Source organism: Pelodiscus sinensis, chromosome 19 (genome assembly GCF_052426305.1).
Source record: "Pelodiscus sinensis isolate ZL-2025 chromosome 19, ASM5242630v1, whole genome shotgun sequence".
Lineage (NCBI taxonomy): Eukaryota > Metazoa > Chordata > Testudines > Trionychidae > Pelodiscus > Pelodiscus sinensis.
The window spans coordinates 33,946,938-33,966,392 of NC_143070.1; the positions used below are offsets into that span (position 1 = coordinate 33,946,938).

General features: G+C 61.6%; 1 protein-coding gene across 2 annotated transcripts in view; it reads right to left on the minus strand.

The window, feature by feature from the left end:
• The window catches only part of LOC106731673 (uncharacterized), a 37,776-nt gene extending 21,530 nt beyond the window's left edge, over positions 1-16,246 (minus strand). Inside the window, exons 1-2 of one of the 2 annotated variants that reach the window (XM_075913738.2) lie at positions 16,113-16,246; positions 14,533-15,085 (exon numbers count right to left, since the gene is read on the minus strand). In XM_075913738.2, the coding sequence (XP_075769853.2) occupies positions 14,533-14,998 (466 nt within the window). In that variant the 5' untranslated portion in view covers positions 14,999-15,085; positions 16,113-16,246. Of the gene's footprint in view, positions 1-14,532; positions 15,300-16,112 lie in introns of both variants that reach the window. The other variant, XM_075913736.2, reaches the window with a different exon arrangement.
• Positions 16,247-19,455: the final 3,209 nt, after the last annotated feature.

Consider the following 19,455-nt stretch of genomic DNA (forward strand, 5'->3'; position numbering starts at 1 on the left):
TAGCAGCGGCACAGGCCAGGCTAGCAGTGGCACAGACGAGGCTAGCAGCAGCACAGGCCAGGCTAGCAGCGGCACAGGCCAGGCTAGCAGCAGCACAGGCCAGGCTAGCAGCGGCACAGGCGAGGCTAGCAGCGGCACAGGCCAGGCTAGCAGCGGCACAGGCGAGGCTAGCAGCGGCACAGGCCAGGCTAGCAGTGGCACAGACGAGGCTAGCAGCGGCACAGACGAGGCTAGCAGCGGCACAGGCCAGGCTAGCAGCGGCACAGGCCAGGCTAGCAGCGGCACAGGCGAGGCTAGCAGCAGCACAGGCGAGGCTAGCAACGGCACAGGCCAGGCTAGCAGCGGCACAGGCCAGGCTAGCAGCGGCACAGGCCAGGGTAGCAGCGGCACAGGCCAGGCTAGCAGCGGCACAGGCCAGGCTAGCAGCGGCACAGGCGAGGCTAGCAGCGGCACAGGCCAGGCTAGCAGCGGCACAGGCGAGGCTAGCAGCGGCACAGACGAGGCTAGCAGCGGCACAGGCGAGGCTAGCAGCGGCACAGGCCAGGCTAGCAGTGGCACAGACGAGGCTAGCAGCGGCACAGGCCAGGCTAGCAGTGGCACAGGCGAGGCTAGCAGCAGCACAGGCCAGGCTAGCAGCGGCACAGGCCAGGCTAGCAGCGGCACAGGCCAGGCTAGCAGCAGCACAGGCGAGGCTAGCAGTGGCACAGACGAGGCTAGCAGCGGCACAGGCCAGGCTAGCAGTGGCACAGACGAGGCTAGCAGCGGCACAGGCCAGGCTAGCAGTGGCACAGACGAGGCTAACAGCGGCACAGGCCAGGCTAGCAGCAGCACAGGCCAGGCTAGTAGCGGCACAGGCCAGGCTAGCAGCGGCACAGGCCAGGCTAGCAGCGGCACAGGCCAGGGTAGCAGCAGCACAGACGAGGCTAGCAGCGGCACAGGCCAGGCTAGCAGCGGCACAGGCGAGGCTAGCAGCAGCACAGGCGAGGCTAACAGCGGCACAGACGAGGCTAGCAGCGGCACAGGCCAGGCTAGCAGCGGCACAGGCCAGGCTAGCAGCGGCACAGGCCAGGCTAGCAGTGGCACAGACGAGGCTAGCAGCAGCACAGGCCAGGCTAGCAGCGGCACAGGCCAGGCTAGCAGCAGCACAGGCCAGGCTAGCAGCGGCACAGGCGAGGCTAGCAGCGGCACAGACGAGGCTAGCAGCGGCACAGGCCAGGCTAGCAGCGGCACAGGCGAGGCTAACAGCGGCACAGGCCAGGCTAGCAGCAGCACAGGCCAGGCTAGCAGCGGCACAGGCGAGGCTAGCAGCGGCACAGACGAGGCTAGCAGCGGCACAGGCCAGGCTAGCAGCGGCACAGACGAGGCTAGCAGCGGCACAGGCCAGGCTAGCAGCGGCACAGGCGAGGCTAGCAGCGGCACAGACGAGGCTAGCAGCGGCACAGGCCAGGCTAGCAGCGGCACAGACGAAGCTAGCAGCGGCACAGACGAGGCTAGCAGCGGCACAGGCCAGGCTAGCAGCGGCACAGGCGAGGCTAGCAGCGGCACAGGCCAGGCTAGCAGTGGCACAGACGAGGCTAGCAGCGGCACAGGCCAGGCTAGCAGCGGCACAGGCGAGGCTAGCAGCGGCACAGGCCAGGCTAGCAGCGGCACAGACGAGGCTAGCAGCAGCACAGGCCAGGCTAGCAGTGGCACAGACGAGGCTAGCAGCGGCACAGGCCAGGCTAGCAGTGGCACAGACGAGGCTAGCAGCGGCACAGGCCAGGCTAGCAGTGGCACAGGCGAGGCTAGCAGCGGCACAGGCCAGGCTAGCAGTGGCACAGACGAGGCTAGCAGCAGCACAGGCGAGGCTAGCAGCGGCACAGGCCAGGCTAGCAGCGGCACAGGCCAGGGTAGCAGCGGCACAGGCCAGGCTAGCAGCGGCACAGGCCAGGGTACCAGCGGCACAGGCGAGGCTAGCAGCGGCACAGGCCAGGCTAGCAGCAGCACAGGCGAGGCTAGCAGCGGCACAGGCCAGGCTAGCAGCGGCACAGGCCAGGCTAGCAGCGGCACAGGCCAGGGTAGCAGCGGCACAGGCCAGGCTAGCAGCGGCACAGGCCAGGGTAGCAGCGGCACAGGCGAGGCTAGCAGCGGCACAGGCCAGGCTAGCAGCGGCACAGGCGAGGCTAGCAGCGGCACAGGCCAGGCTAGCAGCGGCACAGACGAGGCTAGCAGCAGCACAGGCCAGGCTAGCAGTGGCACAGACGAGGCTAGCAGCGGCACAGGCCAGGCTAGCAGTGGCACAGACGAGGCTAGCAGCGGCACAGGCCAGGCTAGCAGCAGCACAGGCGAGGCTAGCAGCGGCACAGGCCAGGCTAGCAGCGGCACAGGCCAGGCTAGCAGCGGCACAGGCCAGGCTAGCAGCGGCACAGGCCAGGCTAGCAGCGGCACAGGCCAGGGTACCAGCGGCACAGGCGAGGCTAGCAGCGGCACAGGCCAGGCTAGCAGCGGCACAGGCCAGGCTAGCAGCGGCACAGGCCAGGGTAGCAGCGGCACAGGCCAGGCTAGCAGCGGCACAGGCCAGGCTAGCAGTGGCACAGACGAGGCTAGCAGCGGCACAGGCCAGGGTAGCAGCGGCACAGGCCAGGCTAGCAGCGGCACAGGCCAGGCTAGCAGCGGCACAGGCCAGGCTAGCAGCGGCACAGGCCAGGGTAGCAGCGGCACAGGCCAGGCTAGCAGTGGCACAGGCCAGGCTAGCAGCGGCACAGGCCAGGGTAGCAGCGGCACAGGCCAGGCTAGCAGCGGCACAGACGAGGCTAGCAGCGGCACAGGCCAGGCTAGCAGCGGCACAGGCCAGGCTAGCAGCAGCACAGGCCAGGCTAGCAGCGGCACAGACGAGGCTAGCAGCGGCACAGGCCAGGCTAGCAGCAGCACAGGCCAGGCTAGCAGCAGCACAGGCCAGGCTAGCAGCGGCACAGACGAGGCTAGCAGCGGCACAGGCCAGGCTAGCAGCAGCACAGGCCAGGCTAGCAGCGGCACAGACGAGGCTAGCAGCGGCACAGGCCAGGCTAGCAGCAGCACAGGCCAGGCTAGCAGCAGCACAGGCCAGGCTAGCAGCGGCACAGACGAGGCTAGCAGCGGCACAGGCCAGGCTAGCAGCGGCACAGGCCAGGGTAGCAGCGGCACAGGCGAGGCTAGCAGCGGCACAGGCCAGGCTAGCAGCGGCACAGGCCAGGCTAGCAGCGGCACAGACGAGGCTAGCAGCGGCACAGGCCAGGCTAGCAGCGGCACAGGCCAGGGTAGCAGCGGCACAGGCCAGGCTAGCAGCGGCACAGGCCAGGCTAGCAGCGGCACAGACGAGGCTAGCAGCGGCACAGGCCAGGCTAGCAGCGGCACAGGCCAGGCTAGCAGCGGCACAGGCCAGGCTAGCAGCGGCACAGACGAGGCTAGCAGCGGCACAGGCCAGGCTAGCAGCAGCACAGGCCAGGGTAGCAGCGGCACAGGCCAGGCTAGCAGCGGCACAGGCCAGGCTAGCAGCGGCACAGACGAGGCTAGCAGCGGCACAGGCCAGGCTAGCAGCGGCACAGGCCAGGCTAGCAGCGGCACAGGCCAGGCTAGCAGCGGCACAGGCCAGGCTAGCAGTGGCACAGACGAAGCTAGCAGCGGCACAGGCGAGGCTAGCAGCGGCACAGGCGAGGCTAGCAGCGGCACAGGCGAGGCTAGCAGTGGCACAGACGAGGCTAGCAGCGGCACAGGCCAGGCTAGCAGCGGCACAGGCCAGGCTAGCAGCGGCACAGGCCAGGCTAGCAGCGGCACAGACGAGGCTAGCAGCGGCACAGGCCAGGCTAGCAGCGGCACAGGCCAGGCTAGCAGCGGCACAGGCCAGGCTAGCAGCGGCACAGGCCAGGCTAGCAGCGGCACAGGCCAGGCTAGCAGTGGCACAGGCGAGGCTAGCAGCGGCACAGGCCAGGCTAGCAGCGGCACAGGCCAGGCTAGCAGCGGCACAGACGAGGCTAGCAGCGGCACAGGCGAGGCTAGCAGCGGCACAGGCCAGGCTAGCAGCGGCACAGGCCAGGCTAGCAGCGGCACAGACGAGGCTAGCAGCGGCACAGGCCAGGCTAGCAGCGGCACAGGCGAGGCTAGCAGCGGCACAGGCCAGGCTAGCAGCGGCACAGGCCAGGCTAGCAGCGGCACAGGCGAGGCTAGCAGTGGCACAGACGAGGCTAGCAGCGGCACAGGCCAGGCTAGCAGTGGCACAGACGAGGCTAGCAGCGGCACAGGCCAGGCTAGCAGTGGCACAGACGAGGCTAACAGCGGCACAGGCCAGGCTAGCAGCAGCACAGGCCAGGCTAGTAGCGGCACAGGCCAGGCTAGCAGCGGCACAGGCCAGGCTAGCAGCGGCACAGACGAGGCTAGCAGCGGCACAGGCCAGGCTAGCAGCGGCACAGGCGAGGCTAGCAGCAGCACAGGCGAGGCTAACAGCGGCACAGACGAGGCTAGCAGCGGCACAGGCCAGGCTAGCAGCGGCACAGGCCAGGCTAGCAGCGGCACAGGCCAGGCTAGCAGTGGCACAGACGAGGCTAGCAGCAGCACAGGCCAGGCTAGCAGCGGCACAGGCCAGGCTAGCAGCAGCACAGGCCAGGCTAGCAGCGGCACAGGCGAGGCTAGCAGCGGCACAGACGAGGCTAGCAGCGGCACAGGCCAGGCTAGCAGCGGCACAGGCGAGGCTAACAGCGGCACAGGCCAGGCTAGCAGCAGCACAGGCCAGGCTAGCAGCGGCACAGGCGAGGCTAGCAGCGGCACAGACGAGGCTAGCAGCGGCACAGGCCAGGCTAGCAGCGGCACAGACGAGGCTAGCAGCGGCACAGGCCAGGCTAGCAGCGGCACAGGCGAGGCTAGCAGCGGCACAGGCCAGGCTAGCAGCGGCACAGGCCAGGCTAACAGCGGCACAGGCCAGGCTAGCAGCGGCACAGACGAGGCTAGCAGCGGCACAGACGAGGCTAGCAGCGGCACAGGCCAGGCTAGCAGCGGCACAGACGAAGCTAGCAGCGGCACAGACGAGGCTAGCAGCGGCACAGGCCAGGCTAGCAGCGGCACAGGCGAGGCTAGCAGCGGCACAGGCCAGGCTAGCAGTGGCACAGACGAGGCTAGCAGCGGCACAGGCCAGGCTAGCAGCGGCACAGGCGAGGCTAGCAGCGGCACAGGCCAGGCTAGCAGCGGCACAGGCGAGGCTAGCAGCGGCACAGGCCAGGCTAGCAGCGGCACAGACGAAGCTAGCAGCGGCACAGACGAGGCTAGCAGCGGCACAGGCCAGGCTAGCAGCGGCACAGGCGAGGCTAGCAGCGGCACAGGCCAGGCTAGCAGTGGCACAGACGAGGCTAGCAGCAGCACAGGCGAGGCTAGCAGCGGCACAGGCCAGGCTAGCAGCGGCACAGGCCAGGGTAGCAGCGGCACAGGCCAGGCTAGCAGCGGCACAGGCCAGGCTAGCAGCGGCACAGGCCAGGGTAGCAGCGGCACAGGCGAGGCTAGCAGCGGCACAGGCCAGGCTAGCAGCAGCACAGGCGAGGCTAGCAGCGGCACAGGCGAGGCTAGCAGCGGCACAGGCCAGGCTAGCAGCGGCACAGGCCAGGCTAGCAGCGGCACAGACGAGGCTAGCAGCGGCACAGGCCAGGCTAGCAGCGGCACAGGCCAGGGTAGCAGCGGCACAGGCCAGGCTAGCAGCGGCACAGGCCAGGGTAGCAGCGGCACAGGCCAGGCTAGCAGCGGCACAGGCCAGGCTAGCAGCGGCACAGGCCAGGCTAGCAGCGGCACAGGCCAGGCTAGCAGCGGCACAGGCCAGGGTAGCAGCGGCACAGGCCAGGCTAGCAGCGGCACAGGCCAGGGTAGCAGCGGCACAGGCCAGGCTAGCAGCGGCACAGGCCAGGCTAGCAGCGGCACAGACGAGGCTAGCAGCGGCACAGGCCAGGCTAGCAGCGGCACAGGCCAGGCTAGCAGCAGCACAGGCCAGGCTAGCAGCGGCACAGACGAGGCTAGCAGCGGCACAGGCCAGGCTAGCAGCAGCACAGGCCAGGCTAGCAGCAGCACAGGCCAGGCTAGCAGCGGCACAGACGAGGCTAGCAGCGGCACAGGCCAGGCTAGCAGCGGCACAGGCCAGGGTAGCAGCGGCACAGGCCAGGCTAGCAGCGGCACAGGCCAGGCTAGCAGCGGCACAGGCCAGGCTAGCAGCGGCACAGACGAGGCTAGCAGCGGCACAGGCCAGGCTAGCAGCGGCACAGGCCAGGCTAGCAGCGGCACAGGCCAGGCTAGCAGCGGCACAGACGAGGCTAGCAGCGGCACAGGCCAGGCTAGCAGCGGCACAGGCCAGGCTAGCAGCGGCACAGGCCAGGCTAGCAGCAGCACAGACGAGGCTAGCAGCGGCACAGGCGAGGCTAGCAGCGGCACAGACGAGGCTAGCAGCGGCACAGGCCAGGCTAGCAGCGGCACAGGCCAGGCTAGCAGCGGCACAGACGAGGCTAGCAGCGGCACAGGCCAGGCTAGCAGCGGCACAGGCCAGGCTAGCAGTGGCACAGACGAGGCTAGCAGCGGCACAGGCCAGGCTAGCAGCGGCACAGGCCAGGCTAGCAGCGGCACAGGCCAGGCTAGCAGCGGCACAGACGAGGCTAGCAGCGGCACAGGCCAGGCTAGCAGCGGCACAGGCCAGGCTAGCAGCGGCACAGGCCAGGCTAGCAGCAGCACAGACGAGGCTAGCAGCGGCACAGGCGAGGCTAGCAGCGGCACAGACGAGGCTAGCAGCGGCACAGGCCAGGCTAGCAGCGGCACAGGCCAGGCTAGCAGCGGCACAGACGAGGCTAGCAGCGGCACAGGCCAGGCTAGCAGCGGCACAGGCCAGGCTAGCAGTGGCACAGACGAGGCTAGCAGCGGCACAGGCCAGGCTAGCAGCGGCACAGGCCAGGCTAGCAGCGGCACAGGCCAGGCTAGCAGTGGCACAGACGAGGCTAGCAGCGGCACAGGCCAGGCTAGCAGCGGCACAGGCCAGGCTAGCAGCGGCACAGACGAGGCTAGCAGCGGCACAGGCCAGGCTAGCAGCAGCACAGGCCAGGCTAGCAGCGGCACAGGCCAGGCTAGCAGCAGCACAGACGAGGCTAGCAGCGGCACAGGCGAGGCTAGCAGCGGCACAGACGAGGCTAGCAGCGGCACAGGCCAGGCTAGCAGCGGCACAGGCCAGGCTAGCAGCGGCACAGACGAGGCTAGCAGCGGCACAGGCCAGGCTAGCAGCGGCACAGGCCAGGCTAGCAGCGGCACAGGCCAGGCTAGCAGCGGCACAGGCCAGGCTAGCAGCGGCACAGACGAGGCTAGCAGCGGCACAGGCCAGGCTAGCAGCGGCACAGGCCAGGCTAGCAGCGGCACAGGCCAGGCTAGCAGCGGCACAGACGAGGCTAGCAGCGGCACAGGCCAGGCTAGCAGCAGCACAGGCCAGGCTAGCAGCGGCACAGGCCAGGCTAGCAGCGGCACAGACGAGGCTAGCAGCGGCACAGGCGAGGCTAGCAGCGGCACAGACGAGGCTAGCAGCGGCACAGGCCAGGCTAGCAGCGGCACAGACGAGGCTAGCAGCGGCACAGGCCAGGCTAGCAGCGGCACAGGCCAGGCTAGCAGCGGCACAGGCCAGGCTAGCAGCGGCACAGGCCAGGCTAGCAGCGGCACAGGCGAGGCTAGCAGCGGCACAGGCGAGGCTAGCAGCGGCACAGACGAGGCTAGCAGCGGCACAGGCCAGGCTAGCAGCGGCACAGGCCAGGCTAGCAGCGGCACAGGCGAGGCTAGCAGCGGCACAGGCGAGGCTAGCAGCGGCACAGGCCAGGCTAGCAGTGGCACAGGCGAGGCTAGCAGCAGCACAGGCCAGGCTAGCAGCGGCACAGGCCAGGCTAGCAGCGGCACAGGCCAGGCTAGCAGCGGCACAGACGAGGCTAGCAGCGGCACAGGCGAGGCTAGCAGCGGCACAGGCCAGGCTAGCAGCGGCACAGGCCAGGCTAGCAGCGGCACAGGCCAGGCTAGCAGCAGCACAGACGAGGCTAGCAGCGGCACAGGCGAGGCTAGCAGCGGCACAGACGAGGCTAGCAGCGGCACAGGCCAGGCTAGCAGCGGCACAGGCCAGGCTAGCAGTGGCACAGACGAAGCTAGCAGCGGCACAGGCCAGGGTAGCAGCGGCACAGGCCAGGCTAGCAGCGGCACAGGCGAAGCTAGCAGCGGCACAGGCCAGGCTAGCAGCGGCACAGGCCAGGCTAGCAGCGGCACAGGCCAGGCTAGCAGCGGCACAGGCGAAGCTAGCAGCGGCACAGGCCAGGCTAGCAGCAGCACAGGCCAGGCTAGCAGCGGCACAGGCCAGGCTAGCAGCGGCACAGGCGAGGCTAGCAGCGGCACAGGCCAGGCTAGCAGCGGCACAGGCCAGGCTAGCAGCGGCACAGGCCAGGCTAGCAGCAGCACAGACGAGGCTAGCAGCGGCACAGGCGAGGCTAGCAGCGGCACAGACGAGGCTAGCAGCGGCACAGGCCAGGCTAGCAGCGGCACAGGCCAGGCTAGCAGCGGCACAGACGAGGCTAGCAGCGGCACAGGCCAGGCTAGCAGCGGCACAGGCCAGGCTAGCAGCGGCACAGGCCAGGCTAGCAGCGGCACAGGCGAAGCTAGCAGCGGCACAGGCGAGGCTAGCAGCGGCACAGGCGAGGCTAGCAGCGGCACAGGCCAGGCTAGCAGCGGCACAGGCCAGGCTAGCAGCGGCACAGGCGAGGCTAGCAGCGGCACAGGCGAGGCTAGCAGCGGCACAGGCCAGGCTAGCAGCGGCACAGGCGAGGCTAGCAGCGGCACAGACGAGGCTAGCAGCGGCACAGGCGAGGCTAGCAGCGGCACAGGCGAGGCTAGCAGCGGCACAGGCGAGGCTAGCAGCGGCACAGGCCAGGCTAGCAGCGGCACAGACGAGGCTAGCAGCGGCACAGGCCAGGCTAGCAGCGGCACAGGCCAGGCTAGCAGCGGCACAGGCGAGGCTAGCAGCGGCACAGGCGAGGCTAGCAGCGGCACAGGCGAGGCTAGCAGCGGCACAGACGAGGCTAGCAGCGGCACAGGCGAGGCTAGCAGCGGCACAGGCCAGGCTAGCAGTGGCACAGACGAGGCTAGCAGCGGCACAGGCCAGGCTAGCAGTGGCACAGGCGAGGCTAGCAGCAGCACAGGCCAGGCTAGCAGCGGCACAGGCCAGGCTAGCAGCGGCACAGGCCAGGCTAGCAGCGGCACAGACGAGGCTAGCAGCGGCACAGGCCAGGCTAGCAGCGGCACAGGCGAGGCTAGCAGCGGCACAGGCCAGGCTAGCAGCGGCACAGGCCAGGCTAGCAGCGGCACAGGCCAGGCTAGCAGCAGCACAGGCGAGGCTAGCAGTGGCACAGACGAGGCTAGCAGCGGCACAGGCCAGGCTAGCAGTGGCACAGACGAGGCTAGCAGCGGCACAGGCCAGGCTAGCAGTGGCACAGACGAGGCTAACAGCGGCACAGGCCAGGCTAGCAGCAGCACAGGCCAGGCTAGCAGCGGCACAGGCCAGGCTAGCAGCGGCACAGACGAAGCTAGCAGCGGCACAGGCCAGGCTAGCAGTGGCACAGACGAGGCTAGCAGCAGCACAGGCCAGGCTAGCAGCGGCACAGGCCAGGCTAGCAGCAGCACTGGCCAGGCTAGCAGCGGCACAGGCGAGGCTAGCAGCGGCACAGACGAGGCTAGCAGCGGCACAGGCCAGGGTAGCAGCAGCACAGACGAGGCTAGCAGCGGCACAGGCCAGGCTAGCAGCGGCACAGACGAAGCTAGCAGCGGCACAGACGAGGCTAGCAGCGGCACAGGCCAGGCTAGCAGCGGCACAGGCGAGGCTAGCAGCGGCACAGGCCAGGCTAGCAGTGGCACAGACGAGGCTAGCAGCGGCACAGACGAGGCTAGCAGCGGCACAGGCCAGGCTAGCAGCGGCACAGGCCAGGCTAGCAGCGGCACAGGCCAGGGTAGCAGCGGCACAGGCCAGGCTAGCAGCGGCACAGGCCAGGGTAGCAGCGGCACAGACGAGGCTAGCAGCGGCACAGGCCAGGGTAGCAGCGGCACAGGCCAGGCTAGCAGCGGCACAGGCCAGGCTAGCAGCGGCACAGACGAGGCTAGCAGCGGCACAGGCCAGGCTAGCAGCGGCACAGGCCAGGCTAGCAGCGGCACAGACGAGGCTAGCAGCGGCACAGGCCAGGCTAGCAGCAGCACAGGCCAGGCTAGCAGCGGCACAGGCCAGGCTAGCAGCAGCACAGACGAGGCTAGCAGCGGCACAGGCCAGGCTAGCAGCGGCACAGGCGAAGCTAGCAGCGGCACAGACGAGGCTAGCAGCGGCACAGGCCAGGCTAGCAGCAGCACAGGCGAGGCTAGCAGCGGCACAGGCCAGGCTAGCAGCAGCACAGGCGAAGCTAGCAGCGGCACAGACGAGGCTAGCAACGGCACAGGCCAGGCTAGCAGCAGCACAGGCGAGGCTAGCAGCGGCACAGGCCAGGCTAGCAGCAGCACAGGCCAGGCTAGCAGCGGCACAGACGAGGCTAGCAGCGGCACAGGCCAGGCTAGCAGCGGCACAGACGAGGCTAGCAGCAGCACAGGCCAGGCTAGCAGCAGCACAGGCAAGGCTAGCAGCGGCACAGGCAAGACTAGCGGAAATAAAGGCCGAGACCAGGCGAATCGAAGTGGAAACACAGGAGAGGTTTGCTAAAGCGAAGGCCCCATCAACTGACCATCTTGCTCCCATGAATGTTCCAGTCCCTGTTCAATATCCCAGGAAACTCCAGGTCCAGGGAGTGGAAGAACAACAGAGACTGTATCCTCAGGGGGGTTCAGTGGAGAACCATGTGGGGATGGGGTGTGATTATGGCATGAATCGTATGTATAGTCAGGCGGGTACCTTAACCCAGCCCCAGAACATGCATGAGGTATGGGAAGGGGATGAGTGTGAATCTGGGAAGTTGTCTGTGGCTAGTCAGTCCTATGGGGAGCCGGGTAAAAGTTTTCCTCAATGTTTGCCTGAGGGAGAGAGCTGTGTGTCTGGGAGTGAGGTTTCTGCATATCTGCCTGCAGTCTCAGAGGAGAGGCTGGAGTCAGATTTTAGGGCAGATTTTTGGGCTCTCCCTGCCCTATTTCAGGAAAGTGTCCCTCTGGTGCAGTCTGGGGTGGCTGGCCAGAGCGAAAGTTTAGTTGGGGAAAAAGATCAAATTCTGGAGGGGGTTCGGTGTGAGCAGCCTCTGTGTGTGGAGCCTGGCAGTTTGGCTGCTGAGGAGGGCAGTATGCATGTGGGGGAAGGGTTTCTTCCCAGTTCTTTGTCTACAGGAGGTGCCTGTCAGCCTGGATTGGCTGGGGAGAGTTCTGTGGGCCCAGATTTAGCTCTGGGGGCAGCTGAAGCCCAGAAGGGGGAGGGGGAGGTCTCTGATCTTTCCCCAGAGGAGTCTGTGTGTGTTCCTGAGGGGGGGTTGTGTGAAAACCTGCCTGTTCAGGGGATAGAGGGATCACAGGAGGAGTTGGTGGTGGTTCAGCAGGGTGATGCTGCTGTAGAGCCAGGGGAAGATGAGCTTTTGCTTGCAGAAAGTCATAAGGAAGAGGATCCTTATGGTGGGGCTGGCCAGCAGGTTGCTGTGCCCGAGGGGGGTAAAAGTGACTTGGGGATAGAAAGATCCTGTGAGGAGCAAAGGAATTCCATAGCCATTGTGAGCAGGGGAGCCACACCCAGCCAGGCCTATGTCTGTGTGGGAGGGAGTTCACAGCCTAAACCCACAGGGCATGGGGGAGGGAAAAGACTTGTGTTTGCCCAGGAAGGTTGCAACTTTTTGAATCTAAAAAGCCAGAAATGTCAATGTCCACTTGGGGTGGATGTGTTCCTACTGCTTATGTTAACTTGCATAACCGCTGTAAGAGTGGTAACAATGTCCAATGTGCATGATTTTGTACCAAAACCCTGGAAATTGTTAAGAAATGTACCCAAGGACACACTGTATGTAGATATTGGGATAGAGAGTACGCTTATTAAGTTTGCAGATGATACCAAACTGGGTGGGGTTGCAACTTCTTTGGAGGATAGGGACATAATTCAAAATGACCGTAGCAAGTTAGAGAAATGGTCAGAGGTAAACAGGATGAGGTTTAATAAAGAGAAATGCAAAGTGCTCCACTTAGGAAGGAACAATCAGTTCCATACATACAAGATGGGAAGCGACTGTCTAGGAAGGAGCATGGCGGAAAGGGATCTAGGGGTCATAGTGGACCACAAGTTGAATAGGAGTCAGCAGTGTGATGCTGTTGCAAAAAAAGCAAATATGATTCTAGGTTGTATCAACAGGTGTGTTGTAAGCAAAACTCGTGAATTCATTCTGCCGCTCTACTCTGCACTAGTTAGGCCTCAGCTGGAGTACTGTGTCCAGTTCTGGGCGCCACATTTCAAGAAAGATGTGGAGAAATTGGAAAGGGTACAGAGAAGAGCGACAAGAATGATTAAAGGTCTAGAGAACACGACCTATGAAGCCAGGCTTCATGAACTGGGCTTGTTTAGTTTGGAAAAAAGAAGATTAAGGGGGGACATGAGAGCGGTTTTCAAATATCTAAAAGGGTGTCACAAGGAGGAAGGCGAAAATTTGTTCCTCTTGGTTTCTGAGGACAGGACAAGGAGTAATGGGCTTAAAGTGCAGCAGGGGAGGTTTAGATTGGACATTAGGAAAAAATTCCTAACTGTCAGGGTGGTCAAATATTGGAATAAATTGCCAAGGGAGGTGGTGGAATCTCCCTCTCTGGAGATATTTAAGAACAGGTTAGATAGACATCTGTCAGGGATGGTCTAGACAGAGCTTGGTCCTGCCTTGAGGGCGGGGGGCTGGACTCGATGACCTCTCGAGGTCCCTTCCAGTCCTATGATTCTATGATTCTATGAAAAGCCTTGTGACCCTGGTATTTCACTGTTAATACTTGTAATTAGTGTTGGAGCTTCTCACCTGAGAAGGGGCATTCCAAAATTGAGATGCTGTGTGGGAAGGGAAACTGAGGCACGACACCATTTTTGTGCTAAGGGACCCATGTAAGGTGTCTAATGACAGCTTGTTCACTGGTGATGCTATGTATGAGACATGTGTACAGGTGTGATATTTATATCTGAAGGTTCCCATTAACAATCTTACTCTCAACATTTTCTTTCTTTTCTTAAAATATCTGTAGAGTTTAAATTCTAAAGGATTGGCCCAGCGTGATCTTGTGGGAAAGAGCTAAAGTGAAAATTGGCTTGGAACTGTGGCTGAGTCCTTTGGACCAGGAGGATCTGTTTGGAGTTGGTGAGTGTGGGTTTTATAACCTCTCACGTGTGTGTGAGGCCTAAGTCTGGTGATGGCACCGGGAAGCTGGAGTGTCTAAGGGTCTGTCTACACTACCCCGCTAGTTCGAACTAGTAGGGTAATGTAGGCATACCGCACTTGCAAATGAAGCCCGGGATTTGAATTTCCCGGGCTTCATTTGCATAAGCGGGACGTCGCCATTTTTAAAACCCCGCTCGTACGAACCCCGTGCAGCACGGCTACACGGGGCACGAACTAGGTAGCTCGAACTAGGCTTCCTAGTCCGAACTACCGTTACTCCTCGTGGAGTTTCTCCATGAGTATATTTTGTTACCTTCCCATCTAGTCATTATGTTTGCAACAGGAATATTGTTGTAATAATAAAAGTTCTTTCTTTTCTCTTTATTAACCTGGCAGTGGTTAATTGTGTGTCCTGATTTTTATCTTAGGGGTGAGATTTCCCAAATGATCTTCCCCCTGATTTCTTTATCAACATTTGGGTGGTGGCAGCGGAAGTTTTATTCCCAAGATCTCGGTTTTTAAGATTTTGGGGGAAGTTTTCGACCAAAGCCTGGTAGATAAGGCTTTGGGGTACACTTGCTGGCCCCCACTTCTGCATTTATCATGCCAGAGAGGGGAAGGAGCCATGACGGGTTGGGGTGGGCATGTCGGTTTCGCAACAATCAGAAAGGAGTCCTGATGCAGAAAAGTTTGGGAACCACTGCTTTCAAGCGGCCACCGTCCAGCCAGCACACAACAGCGTTCTCAAGGGAGAACAGCGTTCTCAAAGGGACTGGGACTCCTGTGGTTTGGAGGCAGGCATGTTATGGGGCACAATCCCACAGGGGTAGGGCACATGGCTTCCCTCCTAGGTCCGCCACACCTCACTTCCTGGGAAGAGCACCTTTCGCCTTCATACAGAAGCTCCTTTCTGCCCACAGGTCTCCCATGGGACGGGGAAGGAGCCCTCTCCCAGGAAGGGGGGTTTCCTGGCAGGAAGGGGCCCTACTGTGGAGGATGGACAAAGGCTTCCCTCCCCAGGAACCTTGTGAGAAGGATCAAAGAGTCCCCCTGTGAGAGCCTCATGGAGCTGCGCAGGGATAATTCCTGCTTTGTCTGCAGGCCGGTTCACAAGCCGTTCCAGCCTCCCCCCTCCGTTACACCCGCACTGAACCCTACTTATAGCATGAAAAAAAAATCGTCAACTCACCAGAAGGGCCCTCCCCAGGATCCGTGCTGCCCTGGAAAGAGGAGTTTGCTGCCTGATTGTTTCTCGCATCCTGCTGCTCCTGCCCCAGCATCTGGCTGTACTCCACACTGCGGCCGGGAGTGTCTTGGGTGGACCCCACAGTCTGCCCAGGGGAGCTGTGGTCCTCCCGCAGGATGGCATGCAGCTGGTCATAGTAGCGGCATTTTTGCGGCGGGTTTGCCTCATTTGCTTTGCGATAGGCGTACTTCAGATCCCTTATTTTCGTGCGGCACTGCTGGGCGGTTCTGGTGTACCCTTTCTTCGCCAGGCGCACTGCTATGACAGTGAAGATGTTTGGATTTTTCTTGTTGTTTTGGAGTGCACGGCGGATGGATTTCTGTCCCCACACCTTGATGAGGAACAAGGTCTCCTGGCTGCTCCAATTTTCTTTTTTGAGCTTTGTGGAACTTGCACTCGTGGAAGCCATGGCCACGGGTGCTGTCTGTCCGGAGGTGCCCTGCAACGCCAGCGTGGGAAACAAAACTCAAACTTTCCCACGGCTTTTTCTCTTCACCTGCAGAGCAACAGAGGTGCAGGTTTTGGCCCGAGTGGTCAGAGCACGGCACTGTGGGATGCCTCTTGGAGGCCAAAAATTTCCACTTTTCTCAACACGGGGTCCACACTCCTGTGAATTCCACCGAATTTGGCGTGGGTCCTTGTGCAAAGCAGGAGGACTGAAAACCGACTTCAGAAACCACAAAAATGGACAGGCTTGGTGGTGTAGATTCCTTGTTTAGAAAAGCAACCGTAAGTGGCTCAATTCGACAAACGCTTTGAGTACAGACCAGGGCCCCGAGTCCTATGTTCGCCCCCCAAACACACGCCTTGTCTCTCACACCCGGGGAGTGTCCCTCACACAGTCCCCCCAACGCACACACTGGGCCAGAACCCTGCCGCTTGGCCACTCGCCTCAAACCGGGCTGGGTCAGTGTGAAGAGAGGTTGGGGAGCTGTCGGCCACGACGTTGCAACACACAGGGGGGCCATAATACAGGTTTCCTCAGGGTACCTACGGCCGGCCCTGAGGGAGGGGAGTTGGGGGTCTTGCATCTCCCCTACAGTGCTGGGGGCTTGGCTCCCATGCAGAGCCTGGGCCTCAGGGGTGGGGGAACTCAGGCTGGGAGACTTAGTCCCAGGGCCTTGCCTGAGGGAGGGCTGCCCAATTCCACGGGTGATGTGATGGGGAATGGAATGAGTCAGACCAAAGGCCCATCTAGCCCGGCATCGTGGCTGCCGACAGCAGCCGACGTCAGGCGCCCCAGAGGGAGGGAATCATGTGGAGCCCCTGGTTACTTACCAGCCCTGGCCTGCTAGCATCCTACGCTCACCCTTGGGACTTGGGAGCCGTCCTTGCTCCCAGCACTGGAGCCAAGATCCCACCCTCCCCTCCCCCGGCACAACGTGCAGGCAGCGGTGGGATCCCGGAGTCAATTCCCTCTGGATGTGGGGAAGGAGCCAAGAGACGCAGGGCTCTGAATTCCTCTCCCCACCCGGCTGGGACTCTGCCTCGGATGGCAAGGGGGGGTTGGGGCCTGTCCTTACCGTCCCTCTCCGGCCTTGGTGTCTCCCCACACGCACGATCTGCAAGCTGCCTGGTCCGGCTCGGTGCCTCAGCGCCGCTACTGGGAGTCAGCCGTTCTTATACCCACTTGAAGGAGCCACCACCCGCCCTTGGGATCTGGGGAGGCAGTCTCACCCAGAGGCAGGTTGCACCTTCCCTGCCCATGCCTGCCAGTGACTTGCCGTGACGCAGAGCATTGGGCAAGCCTCTTCATGCAATCCTGGCCTCCTTGCCTGACTTGCCCCTGGGAGGGAGGAAAGGTTTAGGTTTCACTTTCCTCTTCCCAGAAATGGGCTGAACAGACAGGAACCGGCCGGGTCCTTTCGGCCCGCTCCACGGAGGGTCTGCGAAGGCTGGAGGAGGCAAACCCCCGGCCCCATCTCCAGCCCCGCTCCTTCTGCTGAGGCCCCCTCCATGGGGGAAACTTCACTCCACTCCCCCGTGTGCCGACAGCAGGCGTTCTGGGGGGCAGAGTGTGGGTGGGGCCAGGCTGGCGGTTTGGCAAGTCAAAGCCCTCTCCTGCCTTACACACCAGACACCCGTACTCCCCCCCATCCTCACCTACACACGTCACCCTCTTTCCAGGAGCTACTACGTCACTTGAAAACTCTAGCGGCTTGGGGGGAGGGGTCCGGGAGTAAGTAGCTGGCAGGAGCGTGGTATCTGATCTACTGTGTGTTTGGGGGAGCCTGTCTGTCTGTCCGCCTGTCTGTCCAAGAACTCCTCCCAAACGGGAAGAGCTAAGACCAGCACGTTTGGCTTCCTCGCCTCCTGAGAGCAAAGTCAGGGCTGAATGGTGCCAGGATGATGGGCCAGGCCTGGAATGGGACTGGTTCTCTGATGGCTGAACAGAAAGGAAACTCACGCGCGGATCCAACGGAGCCAAGGGGGAAAGAGGGCGCCAGGGGGTAGGGGCCCAGGAAGGGTCTGTTCTGGGCCATTGTGGGGGTTCGGGATGAGGCATCTCCCTCCCCCACCCCCAGCCACGTCTATTTCATGCTGGGCTCAAAGCAGGGGGCGTCTCCCCCTCAGCCATGGTCCCCAACGCGGAGCAGCCTCAGAGCTGTGGCTGGTGAGGAATAAATGGTCCTTCTATGGGCCCAGCCTCACCTGCACCTGCCGCAGGTAGGGGACACACATCTACCCCCCTACTTCTGCCGGGCTTCTGCAGTTCTGGGCCCCACATTTCAGTAAAGAGGTGGAGAAATCGGAGAAGGTCCAGAGAAGAGCAACAAGAACGATGGAAGGTCGAGAGAACAGGAGCTAGGAAGGGAGGCTGAAAGAATTGGGCTTGTTTAGTTTGGAAAGGAGAAGATGGAGAGGGGACATGAGAGCGGTTTTCAGATGTCAAAAAGGGTATCACAAGGAGGAGGGAGAAAAATTGCTCTTCTTGGCCTCTGAGGACAGGACAAGAAGCAATGGGCTGAAACTGCAGCAAGGAAGGTTGAGGTTGGACATGAGGAAAAACTTCCTGCCTGTCAGGGTGGTGAAACACTGGGATAAGTTGCCCAGGGGGGTTGTGGAATCCCCATCTCTGGAGATACGTAAGAACAGGTTAGATAATTGTCTATCAGGGATGGTCTAGACAGTGCTTAGTCCTGACATGTCGCTTACACATCTGCACAGTGCTCTTGTCGGAGCAGATGTGTTCAACAGCTGGCTGGTGCCCAGGAGGGGCCCAAGTGCAGGAACTGGCTGGCGTGCAAGAGGAAGGTTGCACAGGGAGGTCTGTAGCCCCCCCAAAGTTGGACCCCCTGGATTTCATGCAAACACTCTGCTTTCAAGCCCAAGCGCCAGAGGGAAGCTCTTTACTGTGACTGCATTTGGCCCATTCCCCGCTTCGCCTTGGGGGCAGTGAGCAATGGGAGGCGGGACGACTAAAATAAACAATTTGTCATTCGAGAAATTAGAGGCTCGGTAGACGATCTCGTCATGCAACCATTGCCGGGTACGCCTGTCTCGCTCAAAAAAAGTATCGGGATTATTTAGAGGGGTGGTCTAGGGGTCTGCGTTTGACCAGGGCTGTTCCACTTCCCCCTAAGTGCTCTCGAAAAAGGGGCAAACGGGAAGGTGGTAAAATGGGGAAAATCGCACAAAATAGTCGTGTCCAAAGCTGAGGGCAGAGGGCGAGGAAGGGATCTCAGAAAACTGGGTGACAGGGCTACACAGGGGCAGGGGGAATTCAGCGTTGAGAAATGCAAAGTCAATCATTCCTGCTATTGATCCAAAAAGGATGAGGTCTATAACAGCTGTTAGGGCTCCAAACAAACAAACAAAAACAGAGAGGCTACGTCTAGACTGGCATGATTTGCCACAAATGCTTTTAACTGAAAAGTTTTTCCGTTAAAAGCATTTGCGGAAGAGTGTCTAGATCGGCACGGACACTTTTGCTCAAAAAGTGCTTTTGCGCAAAAGCATCCGTGGCCAGTCTAGATGCGATTTTGCGCAAAGAAAGTCCCGATCGCCGTTTTAGCCATCAGGGCTTTTTTGTGCAAAATAGTTCTTCGCTGTCTACACTGGGCCTTTTGCGCAAAAGGGCTTTTGCTCGAACGGGAACGTCAAAGCATTTGCGCAAGAAGCACAGATTTTGTAGATTACAAAGTCAGTGCTCTTGCGCAAATTCAATCGGCCAGTGTAGATGGCTGGCAAGTTTTTGCGCAAAAAGGGTTAGTTTGGATTAACTTAGTTCAGATTAACTGTTACTCATTCCACGACTTGGTGGAACGAGGTGTAATGGTAGTTCGAACTAGAAAGCCTAATCCTACCTAGTCCGTGCCGCTTGTAGCCATGGGTACAGAGTCTGAACTAGCGGGGATTTAAAAATGGTAGCGCCCAGCAAGATGCAAATGAAGCCCGGGATATTTAAATCCCAGGCTTCCTTTGCAACTTCGATTGACTACATTAACCACCCTAGTTCGAACTAGGGTGGTAGTGTAGACATACCCCTAGGGAGGAAAAGGGGGTTACATTTTGGAGGCACCGCTGGGATCGCCTTTACCACCTCTGATTTTGCTGCAAGAAAAATTGTCCCCGCTTTCTTTAATGTTGTTGGAGTTATGGTTGTTTTCTGAGCTCTGCTGGTATTTCAAACCTTTGTTTGTGTTACTAAACCAGTTATAGGGTTCATCATGGAACCCCTTAAGTTACTGTCCTGGTGTAGAGATGTAGGAGTGCCACCCAGCCTAGTGCTTATACTGGGTAAAGTGCCTATACACATTAGGAACTGTAAAAACCTTTGGGAAAACCTCTATTTATGATCGGCAGGGTGACTCTAGTACCCAGACTGTGTCAGTGCTAGTGAGAGCGGCTGCTGGCCTTTACCCA